This window comes from Erythrolamprus reginae, chromosome 1, assembly GCF_031021105.1.
Source record: "Erythrolamprus reginae isolate rEryReg1 chromosome 1, rEryReg1.hap1, whole genome shotgun sequence".
In the NCBI taxonomy this organism is placed as follows: Eukaryota; Metazoa; Chordata; class Lepidosauria; order Squamata; family Dipsadidae; genus Erythrolamprus; species Erythrolamprus reginae.
Window position 1 is genome coordinate 18,512,882 of NC_091950.1, and position 18,184 is coordinate 18,531,065.

Here is an 18,184-nt window from a genome sequence, read left to right on the forward strand (position 1 = left end):
GGAGCTGATTCCAGAGGGTCGGGGCTGCCACAGAGAAGGCTCTTCCCCTGGGTCCCGCCAAGCGACATTGTTTAGTCGACGGGACCCGGAGAAGGCCAACTCTGTAGGACCTAACTGGTCGCTGGGATTTGTGCGGCAGAAGGCGGTCCCGGAGATATTTTGGTCTATATGGCAGAAGTTGCATGATTTGATATCTTAACATGTTCTGGGGGGGTTTTTTGGTTCCAGAGTCCTGAAGAGAAAAAAAGAGTGATCAACTCCTTGGTGTCTGGGGCATTGGCTGGCGCTGTGGCCAAAACAGCTGTGGCACCGCTGGACAGGACGAAAATCATTTTCCAAGGTAGATATCAGAGTGGGGGGGTGGAGGGGAGAAATGGGGGGGGGGTGTCTCCCTATCTTTCTCAGTTATGGAAGCAATCTTAGCTTCCTCTAGATCAGGGGTGTCAAACCTAAGGCCTGGGGGCTATATCCGGCCTCCGGGGTCCTTAAACCTGGCACACAACTGGCACACAGAGCCATATCGGTGGTCATGGAAGCTCAAGCCCAGTGGGCAGATGTGCGCCAGCCAGCTGATTTTCAGGCCTTCTGATCCCGCTGGGAAACAGGCTGTTTCCAGCCTTCCCATTTATTGTACTAAGAAGAGAACGTACAGTGGTACCTCGTGATATGAACCCCCCGTGATACTAACATTTTGAGATACAAACCCGGGGTTCGGAATTTTTTTGCCTCTTCTTACGAACTTTTTTCGACTTACGAACCCACCGCAGATCGCAAAATGGCGCTCCGCTGGGCACCACCGCCCGGCTGTCACCTTTTGAAACAGCTGGGGGGCTTCTCGGCATTCTCCCGAACCGGAACCTGAACTTTTGCCGAACGTCCGGGTTCGGGAGGCCACTGAGAAGCGTTGCCGCCCGCCTGTCACCTTCTGAAACAGCCGGGGGGCTTCTCAGCGTTCTCCTGAACGCCGAACCCGGAAGTTCGGCAAAAGTTCGGGTTCGGGTTCACGTTTCGTCCGACCAGGAAGGACGTCTTCGTGACATCAAAGCTCCGCCCATGGAATTCCCTATTGGGATTCCCCACCTCCGTTTCAGCCTCCAGATCGGCCGAAAATACCACCGATCGCAAAAATGGCGCTCTGCCAGGTGCCACCGCCTGGCTGTAACCTTCTGAAACAGCCGGGTGCTTCTCGGCGGCTTCCGGAACCTGAACCCCAACCCCAACTTTTGCCGAACCTCCGGCTTCAGCGTTCGGGAGGCAGCTGAGAAGCGCCCGTCTGCTTCAGAAGGTGACAGGCGAGTGGTGGCGCTTCTCGGCGGCCTTCCAAACCCGAAAAGTTCGGCAAAAGTTCGGGTTCGGGAGAATGCCGAGAAGCCCCCCGGCTGTTTTAAAAGGTGACAGCCAGGCGGTGGAGCCCAGCGGAGCGCCATTTTGCGATTCCCCCCCCCCTTTGCACGCATTAATCACTTTTACATTGTTTCCTATGGGAAACATTGTTTCGTCTTACAAACTTTTCGCCTTACGAACCTCCTTTCAGAACCAATTAGGTTCGTAAAACAAGGTATTACTGTATTTTGTATTGTATGTTTTATAATGGAGGGAAAAAAATGTACATCCCCCCTCCAACAAAAGAAGTCCACAAGTCATAAAGTAGCCAAGTTTGATGCCAATTCCCAAAGGCAGCTGAGATGGTTCTTTTCCGTGGAGGGGCTATCTGGGTGCTCTCGGAGATAACCAGAGACTGGCTGGGTGCAAAGATGCTGGTTTGTGGCAAGGGTTAGTCTGTGTATAACTCTTTTTTTCCCTCTGCTTTCAGTGTCGTCGAATAAATTTTCTGCTAAGGTAAGGTGAAACAGCCTTCTCTTCTCTAAGCTTCATTTTTTAGGCTGGGCAGTTGGGAAGGATTATGTTCTGACCTAGGCCTCCTGATAAATCATAAAACCCCAACACCAGTCCCCCCAAAACCTTCTTTTTATTTCAACGGCTGTGCATTATTTCATTCATTTCATTTCATTTATTCACCCCTCTGGAGACTCAGAGCGGCTCACAACACAAAACATGATACAAATCCAACAATAAAAAAAGCAATTTAAAACCCTACGTATAAAAACCAATCATACATCTCAGACAAATCTTGCGTAAAATGGGAGTCAATTCCCCCATGGCAGAGGTGGGTTTTGAGGAGTTTGCGAAAGGCGAGGAGGGTGGAGGTAATCCTAATCTCTGGAGGGAGTTTATTCCAGAGGGTCGGGGCCGCCACAGAGAAGGCTCTTCGCCTGGGTCCCCCCAGATGACATTGTTTAGTCGACGGGACCTGGAGAAGGCAAACTCTGTGGGACCTAACCAGTCGCTGGGATTCGTGCGGCAGAAGGCGGTCCCGGAGGTATTCCGGTCTGATGCCATGAAGGGCTTTATAGGTCATAACCAACACTTTGAATTGTGACCAGAATTGTGATTGGCAACCAATGCAGACTACGGAGTGTTGGTATGACATGGGCATACCTGGGGAAGCCCATGATAGCTCTCACAGCTGCATTCTGCATGATCTGAAGTTTCCGAACACTCTTCAAAGGTAGCCCCATGTAGAGAGCGTTACAGTAGTCAAACCTCGAGGTGATGAGGGCATGAGTGACTGTGTGCAGTGACTCCCGGTCCAGATAGGGCCGCAACTGGTGTACCAGGCGAACTTGGGCAAACGCCCCCCTCGCCACAGCTGAAAGATGGATCTCTAATGTCAGCTGTGGATCGAGGAGGACGCCCAAGATGCAGACCCTCTCTGAGAGGGTCAATAATTCCTCCCCCCCAGGGTTATTAAATGCCAAAGGGATTTTCTGGTACACACAAGGCACAGGTTAAATGCAATCCAATTTCTCACCCAGTAACTGGGAAATTGAGTCCAATTCTAAAGTCCAGAAAGTCCACACACAATCTTGAACAGCAAAAACCACGATCTTGACGAAACTATGAATCAGATAAACTGCCGTGAGGCTAAAACAGCAGGCTGCTCTTTTATCTGTAGCACTAATTACAGCAGCCCCACCCAACCACAGGTGGCCTCATTTATCTCCTGTAATAATCCTTCAGTTGTTGTCTCCTATGCATCACTCTATGCATGCGGGGATGTGTCATACATTCTTGTTCAGAATCCAGGGATGATAAGGATGATTGATCTCCTCCTGGGCTGTCTGGCAAACTCCCCTCTTCCAAGTCACGCCCCACCTTCTTCTTCTTCCGAGGAAACTTCACTCCCTGACTCTGTCGGCAATAAAACAGGCCTATGACATGTTGATGTTTCCCCTGCATCCACCTCCACATTCCTTGGGGCAGGAGTTGGGCCAGAGCCAACCACAACACAAAATATGATATATGATTTATTTATTTATTCAATTTTTTTAATGCCGCCCTTCTCCATAGACTCAGGCTTACAACATGTTACCAATAGCACTTTTTAACAGAGCCAGCAGATTGCCCCCACAATCTGGGTCCTCATTTTACCCACCTCGGAAGGCTGGAAGGCTGAGTCAAGCTTGAGTTGGTGATGAGATTTGAACCGCTGACCTGCAGGTCTACAGTCAGCTTCAGTGGCCTGCAGTACAGCACTGTACCTGCTTTGCCACTCCGGCTCATATCAATGAAAGACAGGCAGATATCAATGGAGGAATTTGGTTGAGACAACAAGAACGGCATTTTGAGAGGACATCTGATAACATCCTACATCCTGCCTGTCCTGGCCCAACCTTCCCTTTCCAAATTCGTTCTTTAAAAGTTCACAGCTCCTTTATCTTCTGCTCTGGCAATCTCACACTACTTACCAGAGCTTACAAAACGTTTGCCAGACCCATCCTCGAATACAGCTCATCTGTTTGGAACCCATATCGCATCTCAGACATTAACACCCTTGCAAATGTCCAAAGATACTTCACCAGAAGAGCCTTTCACTCCTCTACCCATAATAGAATACCCTACGAAACTAGACTTTCAATCCTGGGCCTAGAAGGTTTAGAACTAAGACGCCTTAAACAAGATCTAAGTATTGCCCACAAGATCATATGCTGCAACGTCCTGCCTGTCGGCGACTACTTCAGCTTCAACCACAACAACACAAGAGCACAGAACAGATTTAAACTTAATATTAACCACTCCAAACCTGACTGTAAAAAATATGACTTCAGTAACCGAGTTATCGAAGCGTGGAACTCATTATCGGACTCCATAGTGTCATCCCCAAACCCCCAACACTTTACCCTTAGATTATCTACGGTTGACCTATCCAGATTCCTAAGAGGTCAGTAAGGGGCGAGTACAAGTGCACTAGAGTGCCTTCCGTCCCCTGTCCTATTGCTCTCCTATATCTCCTATACCTTTTTTTCTATTCCTACATCTCTTCTTCTATTCTTTCATTGATATGTTCTATTACTATACCTTCTTTTCTATTACTTCTTAGATATATTTTATTATGAGTATCTCCTCTGTAACCTTCATCATGTATTTTACTATGTGTATATAGATATATATACCCACTAAAACCCTCATTTGTGTATTGGACAAAATAAATAAATAAATAAATAAATAATAAACTGTGTCACACCTAATCCAGCTCCTCTTCTATCCAGGAGGCCTACCGGCTGATCTATCGTACCTACCTCAGTGAAGGCTTCTTCAGCCTATGGCGAGGCAACTCGGCCACCATGGTTCGGGTGATCCCTTATGCCGCCATCCAGTTCTGCGCCCATGAGGAATATAAGCATCTTTTGGGCAGCTACTATGGCTTCCAAGGAAAGTAAGTTGCTCTGGAGCTTCAGTCCTATTCGGTCTCGATCTGAGCATGTTGGAAAGACACTGTCAGGGGCAAGTAGTCAGAAACCAGGGTAGAATTCAAAAGAGTTCAGATTTACTTCATGCTTCCTATACAGTGGTACCTCTACTTACGAACTTAATGCGTTCTTGAGTAGAAAGGTTCGTAGGAAGAAGCAATTTTTCCCATAGGAATCAATGTAAAAGCAAATAATGCTTGTGATTGGGGAAACCACAGTTGTGGTGGGCCTGTTTCCTCCCAGGAGATTCCTAGAGAGGCCCCACAGAGGCTTCTCCCCGCCTTTTCCGGCACTGTTTCCTCCCAGGAGATTCCTAGAGAGGCCCCACGGAGGCTTCTCCCCGCCTTTTCCGGCCCTGTTTCCTCCCAGGGGATTGCTAGAGAGGCCCCACAGAGGCTTCTCCCTGCCTTTTCCGGCCCTTTTTCCTCCCAGGGGATTCCTAGAGAGGCCCCACAGAGGCTTCTCCCCACCTTTTCTGGCCCTTTTTCCTCCCAGGGGATTCCTAGAGAGGCCCCACGGAGGCTTCTCTCCACCTTTTCCGGCCCTCTTTCCTCCCAGGGGATTCCTAGAGAGGCCCCACGGAGGCTTCTCCCCGCCTTTTCCGGCCCTGTTTCCTCCCAGGGGATTCCTAGAGAGGCCCCACAGAGGCTTCTCCCCACCTTTTCCGGCCCTGTTTCCTCCCAGGGGATTCCTAGAAAGGCCCCACGTAAATTTGCCTTTACATTGATTCCTATCGGAAAAATTGCTTCTTCTTACAAACATTTTACTTAAGAACCTGATCACGGAACGAATTAAGTTCGTAAGTAGAGGTACCACTCTACATGCCTTCTGGCTTTTAGGACATACAGATAGTTTTTGCTTTTTGTTTTGCCCAGTCCGAGTGGTGTTTAGGATCTTGTTAGCCAACAACCAAAGAAATTCTTTTTTTCAAACATTGCTTCTTTTTCTTTCAGGGTACTCACCCCTCTGCCCAGATTCTTCGCAGGGTCTCTGGCAGGGATCACAGCTTCCATGTTGACATACCCCCTGGACCTGGTCCGTGCCCGCATGGCAGTAACGCCAAAGGAAATGTAAGTAGCGAGGAAGGGATGTGAGTTGTATTCTCTAGCTATTACTGTTCCTGAAAACCTACATAGTGAAAGGTTGGAGCACAAACCCTCATCCAAATGAAGACTTGCTTTGATCACTTTTGAAACCAAAAATGTTTTGCCAAATGTTTTGACAAAAAGATAATTTCTTCTGCACTCCAAGATAGTAATTGGTTAAAGAATAGAATAGGATAGGATAGGAGGACATGATCGAAACATTTAAATATGTTAAAGGGTTAAATAAGGTCCAGGAGGGAAGTGTTTTTAATAGGAAAGTGAACACAAGAACAAGGGGACGCAATCTGAAGTTAGTTGGGGGAAAGATCAAAAGCAACATGAGAAAATATTATTTTACTGAAACAGTAGTAGATGCTTGGAACAAACTTCCAGCAGACGTGGTAGATAAATCCACGGTAACTGAATTTAAACATGCCTGGGATAAACATATATCCATCCTAAGATAAAATACAGGAAGTAGTATAAGGGCAGACTAGATGGACCATGAGGTCTTTTTCTGCCATCAGTCTTCTATGTTTCGATAGGATAGGATAGGATAGGATAGGATAGAATAGAATTCTTTATTGGCCAAGTGTAAATTGGACACCCAAGGAATTTGTCTTTGGTGCATATGCTCTCAGTATACATAAAAGAAAATATACATTTGTCAAGAATCATGAAGTACAACACTTAATGATTGTCATAGGAGTCAAATAAGCAATCAGGAAACAATATTAATAAAAATCCTAAGGATACAAGCAACAAGTTACAGTCATACATTCCTAAGTGGAAGGAGATGGGTGATAAGAATGATGAGAAAAAAACTAGTAGTAATAGTAGTGCAGACTTAGTAAATAGTTTGACAGTGTTACGGGAATTATTTGTTTAGTAGAGTGATGGTGTTTGCTTTGCCGGCAGGCCTGAGCTTTTGAGCAATACGATCTAGCTCCGGCCAAGTAGGAATGAATGAATGGTTTTATTTTGTGGGTTTTAAATTGTTTTCATATTGTCTGGATTCCATCTGCCCATCCATTACCCTGGGGGGAGGGGAACTACTGACCCCCTCAGATGGGGTTCACAACTTGGCCATCCTCCTCGGTCCACAGCTGACATTGGAACATCATCTTTCGGCTGTGGCGAGGAGGGCGTTTACCCAGGTTCGCCTGGTGCACCAGTTGCGGCCCTATTTGGACAGGGAGTCATTGCTCACAGTCACTCATGCCCTCATCACCTCGAGGTTCGATTACTGCAACGCTCTCTACATGGGGCTACCTTTGAAAAGTGTTCGGAAACTTCAGATCGTGCAGAGCCATCGTGGGGCTTCCAAGATTCGCCCACGTTTCTTCAACACTCCGTGGCTTGCATTGGCTGCCGATCAGTTTCTGGCCACAATTCAATGTGTTGGTCATGACCTTTAAAGCCCTACATGGCATGGGACCAGATTACCTCCGGAACCGCCTGCTACCGCACGAATCCCAGCGACCGATAAGGTCCCACAGAGTTGGCCTTCTCCGGGTCCCGTCAACTGAACAATGTCGTTTGGCGGGCCCCAGGGGAAGAGCCTTCTCTGTGGCAGCCCCGGCCCTCTGGAACCAACTCCCCGCGGAGATCAGAACTGCCCCCACCCTCCCTGCCTTTCGTAAACTACTCAAGACTCATTTATGCCGCCAGGCATGGAGGAGTTGAGATATTCCTTCCCCCTAGGCCATTACAAGTTATGCATGGTATGTTTGTATGTATGTTCGGTTTTATTATAAGGGTTTTTAGTTGTTTTATTAATTGGATTTCCACATGCTATTTTTATCATTGTTGTTAGCCCCCCCCCCCCCCGGAAGTCTGCGGAGAGGGGCGACATACAAATCCAATAAATATTAAATATATTATTATTATATTAATCAAACAAACAAACAAACAAACTTTACTGATAGAGTCATATAGGCACAGTAGAAAACAAAGCCAGCTCTGGCTTTTAGCACCAAAACTGCATCGTTTCCCACCCTGGGCCATCCCTTGTCCAGTAGGTCCACCAATCCAGTACATAGTTCCCTCTAAGCTGAGCAGTGAGCAATCGCTCACTTAAAAATCATCATCAACTCAGAGTTTTCCAAACCTGCCCAGAAGCCAAGAGGGAAAGAGGGAGAGGGAAGGAGAGAGAGAGGAAGAGAGGAAGAGAGAGAAACAGATAGAAAAAAGAGAGGAAGGAGAGAGAGAAAGAAAAAGAATGGGAGTAAGGAAGAGAGAAAGAAAATCAAAATCTAGTTTGAAACTAGCTCAACTATTTAAGTGGCATTTTGATATTGATAGAGTTGCCCTATTATGAGCTCACTGTTATAGACACACAGTACAGTATTTTATTTTGAAATTCTCTGAGGCAAAACAGGGTGGGTTTTTTGTTTGTTTGTTTATTTATTTATTTATTTATTTATTTATTCTGTGCCGCCCAGTCCCGAAGGGACTGCCGCTCAAACACTATACTTTTCCGCCCACCCCCCCAAAAAATTAGAGGGAACACTGATCCAGTACCATCTCTTTGTTTTGGGAACCAGTCTGCTCGGCTCAACAGTCTCTCATCGTTTGACCTTGAAGGGTCAGGATCGTCCCATGCCACAGACAGTGCACATGAATTCCTTAATTCTTTTGCAGCCACCAATACATCCTAATCATTCCTTCTCTTACCCTCCCTGGTTTTTGTTGTCAGAGAAAGTGCAGCGTGAGTCAGCCTTGACCTTCTCCCTGCCGATTTCTTTCTAAGTTTTGTCAGATGTCGTCAGGATTCTAGTCCCCAAGGCAACCTATTCCATTTTTCCTTGGGCAGGTACAGCAACATCATCCACGTCGTTATGCGGATATCTCATGAGGAAGGATTGAAGACTCTGTATAGGGGCTTCTCACCGACCATCTTGGGGGTCATCCCTTATGCTGGATTGAGCTTCTTCACTTATGAGACACTGAAGAAGCTGCACGCAGGTAAGGAGCATCAAGCCGATACAAATATCTGCTGGGAGTCCTCATTTTGCGACCGTTTGTTTAGTTCTATTCGAAATTAACAATAGCACGGGGGGGGGGGAATGACTTACAACCAGTGTTTGCACTTATGGCCATCCCAGTATCCCCATACATAAAAACATAGTGAAGAATAGGACCCAGGACAGACCCTTGGGGCACACCGCTTGTAACCAGGCTCTGCTCACAATACTCACCATTAATAACAACCCTCTGATATCTACACTCCAGCCAGCTGCAAATTTATTTATTTCATTTCATTTCATTTCATTTTATTTTGTTATTTTATTTATCTATTTATCTATCTATCTATCTATCTATCTATCTATCTATCTATCTATCTATCTATCTATCATTATCTATCTATCTATCTATCATTATCTATCTATCTATCTATCATTATCTATCTATCTATCTATCTATCTATCTATCTATCTATCATTATCTATCTATCTATCTATCTATCTATCTATCTATCTATCATTACCTACCTACCTACCTACCTATCTATCTATCTATCTATCTATCTATCTATCTATCATTACCTACCTACCTACCTACCTACCTACCTACCTACCTACCTACCTACCTACCTACCTACCTATCTATCTATCTATCTATCTATCTATCTATCTATCTATCCAATACACAATAATACACAATGAGGGTTATAGAGGATATAATCTGGTAGAATGTATTAAAGGGGGAATAGAGGAGAAAATAAAGGAGTGAAATACAGTACAGTGTTCCCTCGATTTTCGCGGGGGATGCGTTCCAAGACTGCCCGCGAAATTCGAATTTCCGCGAAGTAGAGATGCGGAAATAAATACACTATTTTTGGCTATGAACAGTATCACAAGCCTTCCCTTAACACTTTAAACCCCTAAATTACAATTTCCCATTCCCTTAGCAGCCATTTAGATTATTACTCACCATGTTTATTTATTAGACGAAAGCTTGGCAATGACATATGACATCATCGGGCGGGAAAAACCATAGTATGGGGGGGGGGAACCGCGAAGTATTTTTTAATTAATATTTTTGAAAAACCGTGGTATAGACGTTCCGCGAAGTTCGAACCCGCGAAAATCGAGGCAACACTGTATAACTATGAGATAATAGCAGAAAAAGATATAGGTATAGAAGAGAAGATATAGGAGATATAGGAGAGACAATAGGACAGGGGACGGTAGGCACTCTGGTGCACTTATGTACGCCCCTTACTGACCTCTTAGGAACTTGGTGAGGTCAACTGTGGATAGTTTAAGGGTAAAGTGTTGGGGGTTAGGGGATGATACTAAAGAGTCTGGTAGTGAATTCCACGCTTCGACAACTCGATTACTAAAGTCGTATTTTTTACAGTCAAGTTTGGAGCGGTTAATATTAAGCTTGTATCTGTTGTGGGTTCTTGTGTTCTTGTGGTTGAAGCTGAAGTAGTCTTTGACAAATCCAAATTTCAAATCCACTGATTTATCCATGATTCACTTAACAACTGCAACAATTCTCTTAACAATCATGGCCAAAACAAAAATGTTGTAAAATTGAGCATATCTGTGGCCGGCTAGATGACTATAAAGATGAGATACAAACAAACAAACAAATAAACAAACAAATGAATAAATAAAATGATGAGCTGTGGTGGCACAGTGGTTAGAGTGCAGTACTGCAGGCTATTTCTGCTGACTGCTGGCCGCCTGCAAATTTGGCAGGTCAAATCTCACCAGGCTCCAGGTTGACTCAGCCTTCCATCCTTCCAAGGTGGGTAAAATGAAGACCTAGATTATTGAGGGCAATAGGCTGACTCTTTAAACTGCTTAGTGAAGGCTGTAAAGCACAATGAAGTGGTATATAAATCTAAGTGCTATTGCTAAGAAAAGGATTATCTCAGGGACTGCCTTCTGCTGCACGAATCCCAGCGACCAGTTAGGTCCCACAGAGTGGGTCTTCTCCGGGTCCCATCAACTAAACAATGCCACTTGGCGGGACCCAGGGGAAGAACCTTCTCTTTGGCGGCCCCGACCCTCTGGAACCAACTCCCCCCAGAGATTAGAATTGCCCCCACACTCCTTGCCTTTCGTAAGCTACTTAAAACCCAACTCTGCCGCCACGCATGGGGGAATTGAGATACTCTTTCCCCCGAGGCCTTTACAATTTTATGCATGGTATGTGTGTATGTATGTTTGGTTTTTTATTATAAAGGGTTTTAATTGTTTTTAGTATTGGATTATTGTTTTACGCTGTCTTATTATTGCTGTTAGCCGCCCCGAGTCTCCGGAGAGGGGCGGCATACAAATCCAATAAATAAATAAATAAATTAGGGGGAGAAAAACCGTATTGGCACAGTGGTTAGAATGCAGTATTGCAAGGCTAATCTTGCCAACTGCCAGTAACACTGTGGAGCGGTATAGAATGTTGATACTGAATTAATTAATTAATCTAATGTAGAAATGAAAGTTTGAATTAAGATGGGCATAATATAGAGTTTGATATGGTTTAGACTGATGTAATTTTTTAATGTAAAGTGGGAAAAAGATGGTTGATTTTTTGAGGTTTTCTTTATTTGATAGTATTATATATATAAGCCTGTGTTAAATGATTCATAGAAAAAGAAAAAAATTACATATGTTTTACTCTAAGCATGGTTACACTGTTTGTACTTATGTATTGTTTTTTTTATTCTATGTTGGAGAAAAAAATATTTTGGGGGGAAAAAAAGCACTGTGGAGCAGTATAGAAATCTAAGTGCTCTTGCTAAAGACAAGCATCTGCCTTTCTAAGCATCTCCACCTTGCCTCCTTTCCTTTCTCCTCGGACAGATCACAGCGGTGGGAGAGAACCCTACCCCGTGGAAAGGCTTGTGTTTGGGGCTTGTGCGGGCCTGATCGGTCAGTCGGCCTCTTACCCTCTGGACGTGGTCCGTCGACGGATGCAGACCGCAGGGGCCCTGGGCTACTCGTACGGGTCGATCCTCCTCACCATGAGGGACATCGTTCGGGAAGAGGGACTCGTCCGAGGCTTGTACAAAGGGCTCAGCATGAACTGGGTCAAGGGCCCCATCGCCGTAGGCATCAGCTTCACCACCTTTGACCTCACGCAGATTCTCCTCCGTAAATGGGAGCGCAGCATGAACGTGGAGAGGTAACGCCAAGCCCGCCGCCCAGCGTTCCTTGTGGAGAGAGGGAGCCACCACCACGATGGTGGCGCCAGTCCGTGCTGACAAACGAGGATGGACAAATCCTCCTTTTTAAAAAAAATCCCCCATTCCCTGATCCATGACAAACAGCGGCGAGCTACTAGCCGGAACACTAAATTGGACTTGCCACGGCGGCTCGTAAGTGCTTCTGGGGCCAGCGTGATTTTCCTTCTGCACCTGTGGAGGGAGCAAAAATCACGCACAGAGCCGCAGGTGCGCCCGTGTTTCGGCATGCGCGGAAGCAAAAAAACCTCACCGAAACACGGGCACAACTTCGGTTCTGTGTGCGATTTTCTCCACAGGTGCTGAAGCAAAATCGGGCTGGCCCCGCAAGAACTTACGAGCTGCGGCAGCGAGCCCAATTTAGCGTTCCTGCTCGTAGCCCACCGCTGCCGACAAGGTTCTTGCGGTAGATCTGAATGACCTCAGAGAATCCGGTTTCAAACACATAAGATTCCTCTTAACTGTGGCCATCTCCTCTCCGGGTTTCCAGATAACGAATGTGCAAAGAAATGATAGTCGAAACCAGCGCAGGATTTTTCACCGTTTTTACGATGTAATCTACACACCCTTGAATTCTCCGAATAGGGGGAGGGAAGGGGCTTCTTTCGCTGCTAGCCCCATAACAGGAGGCAGTAGCTGATGCGATTTTATCTGTGTCAAACTCCCCCCCCGCCAACTCTTATTTTAGTCCACAAATCTCCTCACGTATCATTTACCTCAGAGGCAACTGTATAAGACTTGTGGACTTCAACTCCCAGAATTCTCCTCTAGCTGACTAAGGAATAGCATAGCCAGCTAGAGAATTCTGGGAGTTGTAGTCCACCAGTCTTTTGCCAAGCTTGGGGACCCCTACCTTTTGGAAATACAATGCCAGATTGAGGTGGGAATATTTTTCCACAGAGTTTGTCTAAAAAATAAAGACGCTTCCTGGTGGCGTTGTTGCTGGGAACCAGGAGAATCTTAATCGACAAATCCTTCAGGTTGTGACTTTCCAGAGGGGCATTGAAATAAAGGATTTTGTGTCCTGTTTTGTTTTTCAAAGGAAGAAACAACAAAAAAAGCAAGATAGATTTTCCTTTTCCATTGGAAATTGTTCACTCTTTGGGGGGGGGGGGGATATTACCAGGGCAAAGTGTTAACTGGAAACTCTTGCTGTCTTGATATGCTCTCCATTTTCATTCCTTCAGTATTATCCACATTATTTCCGCACTAGGGAAAAGGTAGAGAATGGAATGTCGTAAGCGTTTGGTTGGGTGGAAGGAACGCGAAGGGATTTATGGGCGCCGGAGAAATCTCCTCTTCCGAGTTAATATTAACTTGTCAGGTTCTCGGATTGAATGCAAAGCCCTCCGGCTCTTTCTCCCTACAATGCTTTGTGCATTTTAAATCTTTTGCTCACTTGAAACTGGAGAAAACACACCTATGGGCAAAACCCCTTCTTGTAGCCTCCTCCCTATAAACAGTATAATTTCACTACTTATTTTCATTTTTCCTCCCTTTCCTTTGCTGCTACTTGTCAGAGTGGGGAATATCACTGTACCGTGTTGGGCAAACTTCCCGTGGCAGCTTATATATATATATATTATATACAGGGTGTCCCCCAAAAATGTATGCACATTTTAAATAATTATAAACTTGGTATTTATTATAATTTTAATATTTCAAAAATGTAAAAATATTTACAGGTATCATTTTATTGTTTTTTTTAAAAAATCGTTTTATTGTTTTTATTTGTTTTCAAAGGTTAGTCTGGCTGTCATTGTGTTCAGGGATTGAATCTGCAAAATAAACACAAATAGTTTAATTATTGGCTATCTACAATTATTTAAAATGAGTTAAAATGCAGTGGAAAAAACTGCATTTTTAATTTTTTTTTATTTTTTATTGTTTTTATTTGTTTTCGGAGGTTAGTCTGGCTGTCATTATTGTGTTCAGGGATTGAATCTGCAAAATAAACAAATAGTTTAATTATTGGCTATCTACAATTATTTAAAATGAGTTAAAATGCAGTGGAAAAAACTGCATTTTTTATTTGTTTTATTGTTTTATTGTTTTTATTTGTTTTCGAAGGCTAGTCTGGCTGTCATTATTGTGTTCAGGGATTGAATCTGAAAAATAAACACAGTTTAATTATTGGCTATCTACAACTATTTAAAATGAGTTAAAATGCAGTGAAAAAAACAGTAAAATGATACTTGTAAATATTTTTACATTTTTTGAAATAATAATAAAATTATAATAAATACCAAGTTTACAATTATTTAAAATGTGTATATATATTTTTTGGGACACCCTGTATATATATTTCCTGCTTTTAGAGCTCTCTGGATAGTTTTTTTGCTGCTTTTTAAATTCTTTTTCTCTTTGCCTGTTTTCTGCTTTGTGCAACTTTAATGCCGCTTCGATTTGAGATGCGGATGGGGGAGAGGATAGCAACCCTGACGCGATTCGCAAGTCCTTATCTTCTGGCTAAAGTAGGGTGGGGCACTGTGGCTGTGGACTTCAACTCCCAGAATTCCTGAGCCATCATGGCTGGCTCGATACTCTAAGATAGTGTTTCCCAACCGTGGCAAGTTGAAGATATCGGGACTTCAACTCCTAGAATTCCCCAGCCAGCATTCGGGAGTTGAAGTCCAGATATCTTCAAGTTGCCAAGGTTGGGAAACACTGCTCTAGGAGTTGAAATCCACAAGTCATAAAAAGGCCATGATTACTCACCCTGGGCCAGGGGTAGGCAAAGTTGGCTCTTCTGTGACATGTGGACTTCAACTCCCAGAATTCCTGAGCTTGCATGATTGGCTCAGGAATTCTGGGAGTTGAGTCCACAAGTCATACAAGAGCCAACTTTGCCTACCTCTGCCCTGGACTAAAGGAAGAAAGAAGGAATGGTGTATGTTACGAGATCTGTGGCAAGACTAAAAGACACTCATTGATCCTTCCACACATTTTGTACAACAGGCTGGAAACTGACATTTTGTGGGCCACAAAATATGTTGTGACGATCTCCATGCACTACACCTCTACACACATACACACACACACAGCATCCGAAATTGTTCTTGATACGATCCTGGAAACTCCCCAACTTCTCTTGTCGATCCTTTGCAACGATCCTGGAAACTCCCCAACTTCTCTTGTTGATCCTTTGCAACGATCCTGGAAACTCCCCAACTTCTCTTGTCGATCCTTTGCAACGATCCTGGAAACTCCCCAACTTCTCTTGTCGATCCTTTGCAATGTCGCCCCATCGAATTGATCCCCCGCAAAGGATCTCGGAAACTTTTAATGGAAGCTTTTGTTGTTGTGAAGCTTTTTCTACATTTGAGGCGCTGTGAGCACACACACCCCCGAAAGCATTTTTTTAAAAAGAGGCAGAATCCAGAATGTGATGCGTAGTCGTTATGCCCACGAAACGTGCACAAGTCAAATCACAAATCAATAAATGTGAAAGGTGTCTCAAATTGAGACTTATGAATATGAAACTCGTCTCATAGAAGAAGACCTTTTCTCCCAATTTTAGAATTTTTTAGATTCCTCCCCTCCCTCCGTCCACTGCTTAAGCTTGGTTGCCAATCTAGCTTTTGTTGTTGTTTATTTTTAAAAAACCTGCTTTGTATACTTAACATTGCACCACTTATGGTCTTGCATAGAGTCTCTTGGCCAGAGTTGTTAGATGCTATCACAAAAAAACATCCCCTGGTCATTGCAATCAGATCAAATTCATTGGGGTGTACTGGACATTTAGCTGGGGAAACCTGCTATAATGGGGATTAGTTACCTATTTCTGGGGATCTAATGTGGCTCTCCCTTTTGTTCCCCCAATATTAACTCAGCTGGAGAACTTTACCAAGGCAAGTTCAGCAGTGTGTGTTTCTCTCGTCTGCACCAGCAATGGGTTACTCCTGGTTCTGCCAAATTCGGCCCACCAGTAGCAGCGGCGGGAAGCTCCGCCCACCCACCTGGGACGCTTCTGCGCATGTGTGAATCGGTAGCGACAGGTTTTGGAACCCACTGCCCAGTGATGTTTCCTAAATCCCACTGCTACTCTTCTGCACATGTGCACACTCGCGCAATGCTTCTGCGCATGCATAGAAGCGCCCGGGGCAGGTGGGTGGAGCCTCTCGCCAACACCATTACTGGTTCATAGAACTGGACCAGAATAGTAGCAACCCACCACTGCACATTCCTGTTGTAGAGTGGCTAGGCCAGGGCTCTCCAAAACTTGGCAACTTTTTAAAACTTGTGGACTTCAACTCCCAGAATTCCCATGGCTGGCTGAAGAATTCTGGGAGTTGAAGTCCACCAATGTTCAAAAGCTGCCAAGTTTGAAGGTCTTTGGTGGGGAACGAATGCCCCTGTATGACTTCTGGACTTCAACTCCCAGAATTCCCATGGCTGGTTGAGGAACTCTGGGAGTAGAAGTCCACCAATCTTCAAAAGCTGCCAAGTTTGAAGGTCTTTGGTGGGGAACGACGGCCCCTGTATGACTTCTGGACTTCAACTCCCAGAATTCCACAAGTCATAAAAGGGCCCCATCATTCCCCACCACTGGGCTAAACTACAGTAGTTTTTTCAAACCCGGCAACTTTAAAATACGTGGACTTCCTACTCCCAGAATTCTCCAGCCAGCACGCTGGAGTCCGCACATCTTAAAAACCACCAAGTTTGAAAAATCCTGCTCTAGAGAGTAATCAGTTCAAGGGCAAGTTGGCCTCCCTTACTTGGAACCTAGCCAGGGTTTTCCTTGGTCTAATAATACTTTGCAAAGGTCAATACAAACCGCCTGCTCTAAAAGGCACCTTTCCTTTCACCGCCGGCCTCCTTGAGCTGAGCAACATGATTATTTTCCTGGGGTAACAAATCACTCAGTCGACTGGTGTATTTGCTGTAATTTGAATATGCCTTTAAAAGGTGCTGTGTGAGCCTAAAAGCAAAACAGGAGTATTATTGTAGGAGAAGGGGAACTAGGATCTATTTCCTTGTAGGGGTTCCTACCTTTTTTCACCCTTTCTGCAAGTGTTCTCTAGGGCAGTGTTTCTCAACCTTGGTCACTTGAAGATATTTGGACTTCAACTCCCAGAATTCCCCAGCCAGCGAATGCTGGCTGGGGAATTCTGGGAGTTGAAGTCCAGATATCTTCAAGTGGCCAACTTTGGGAAACAATGCTCTAGGGATTGTCTGTGGTACGTTCCAAGCGAGGCTGTCTCTCATTGCTTTGTGCAAACTGGAGTATACAACAGCAAAGCCACAACGTGTTCCCCCCCCCCAGAGGGTTGTGTGCCCCTAAGCAGTGTTGTGAAGGAAAATGAGCTAGCCGCTAAAGTATTTGGCACCACTGCACAGCCAAGTATTATAAAGGGCGACTTTGGAGAGCTAACTCCAGCCTTGGGGGACAACAACGACGTTAAGACGTTGTGGTGCAGAACCTTGACACACAAGCAAGGGGCCTCAGCTGACGAGAGGCTCTCTGCATTGTGGCTTTTAATGTGGTCGACGATGACTTTGTTTTATATAGATGTATATTGTGACAAAATTATATGAAGATCTGTGCCAAGGGGAGGAGGTATATTTAATAAAAGAAAATGAATTATCCATGTATCCGTGTGTGTTGTGCCTTTGCTTTCGTCTAATTGTACAGAATGAGAAGACATTATTCATACAAGTACAGTGGTACCTCTACTTAAGAACTTAATTCGTTCCGCGACCAGGTTCTATAATATAAAGCCGTTCATGGCACCGGACCAGAATATCTCCGGGACCGCCTTCTGCCGCACGAATCCCAGCGACTGGTTAGATCCCACAGAATTGGCCTTCTCTGGGTCCCGTCGACAAAACAATGTCGTCTGGCGGGACCCAGGGAAAGAGCCTTCTCTGTGGCGGCCCCAACCCTCTGGAATTAACTCCCCCTGGAGATTAGAACTGCCCCCACCCTCCTTGCCTTTCGCAAACCTCTTAAAACCCACCTCTGCCGTCAGACATGGGGAAATTGATTCTCCTGGGCCGTTTCCGTTTTATGTATGGTTTGTCTGAGATGTATGACTGTTTTTTATATTAAGGGGTTTTAAATAGAACTATTGGATTTGTATTGT

The 18,184-nt window shown here is 44.9% G+C and overlaps 1 protein-coding gene across 3 annotated transcripts in view; it reads left to right on the forward strand.

The window, feature by feature from the left end:
- Positions 1-13,121, forward strand: part of SLC25A42 (solute carrier family 25 member 42) — a 54,194-nt gene extending 41,073 nt beyond the window's left edge. For all 3 annotated transcript variants that reach the window (XM_070746151.1, XM_070746168.1, XM_070746159.1), the window contains 6 exons: positions 229-340; positions 1,814-1,839; positions 4,611-4,777; positions 5,765-5,881; positions 8,712-8,863; positions 11,716-13,121. In XM_070746151.1, coding sequence (XP_070602252.1) covers positions 229-340; positions 1,814-1,839; positions 4,611-4,777; positions 5,765-5,881; positions 8,712-8,863; positions 11,716-12,041 — 900 coding nt within the window. In that variant the 3' untranslated portion in view covers positions 12,042-13,121. The remainder of the gene's footprint in view (positions 1-228; positions 341-1,813; positions 1,840-4,610; positions 4,778-5,764; positions 5,882-8,711; positions 8,864-11,715) is intronic.
- Positions 13,122-18,184: the final 5,063 nt, after the last annotated feature.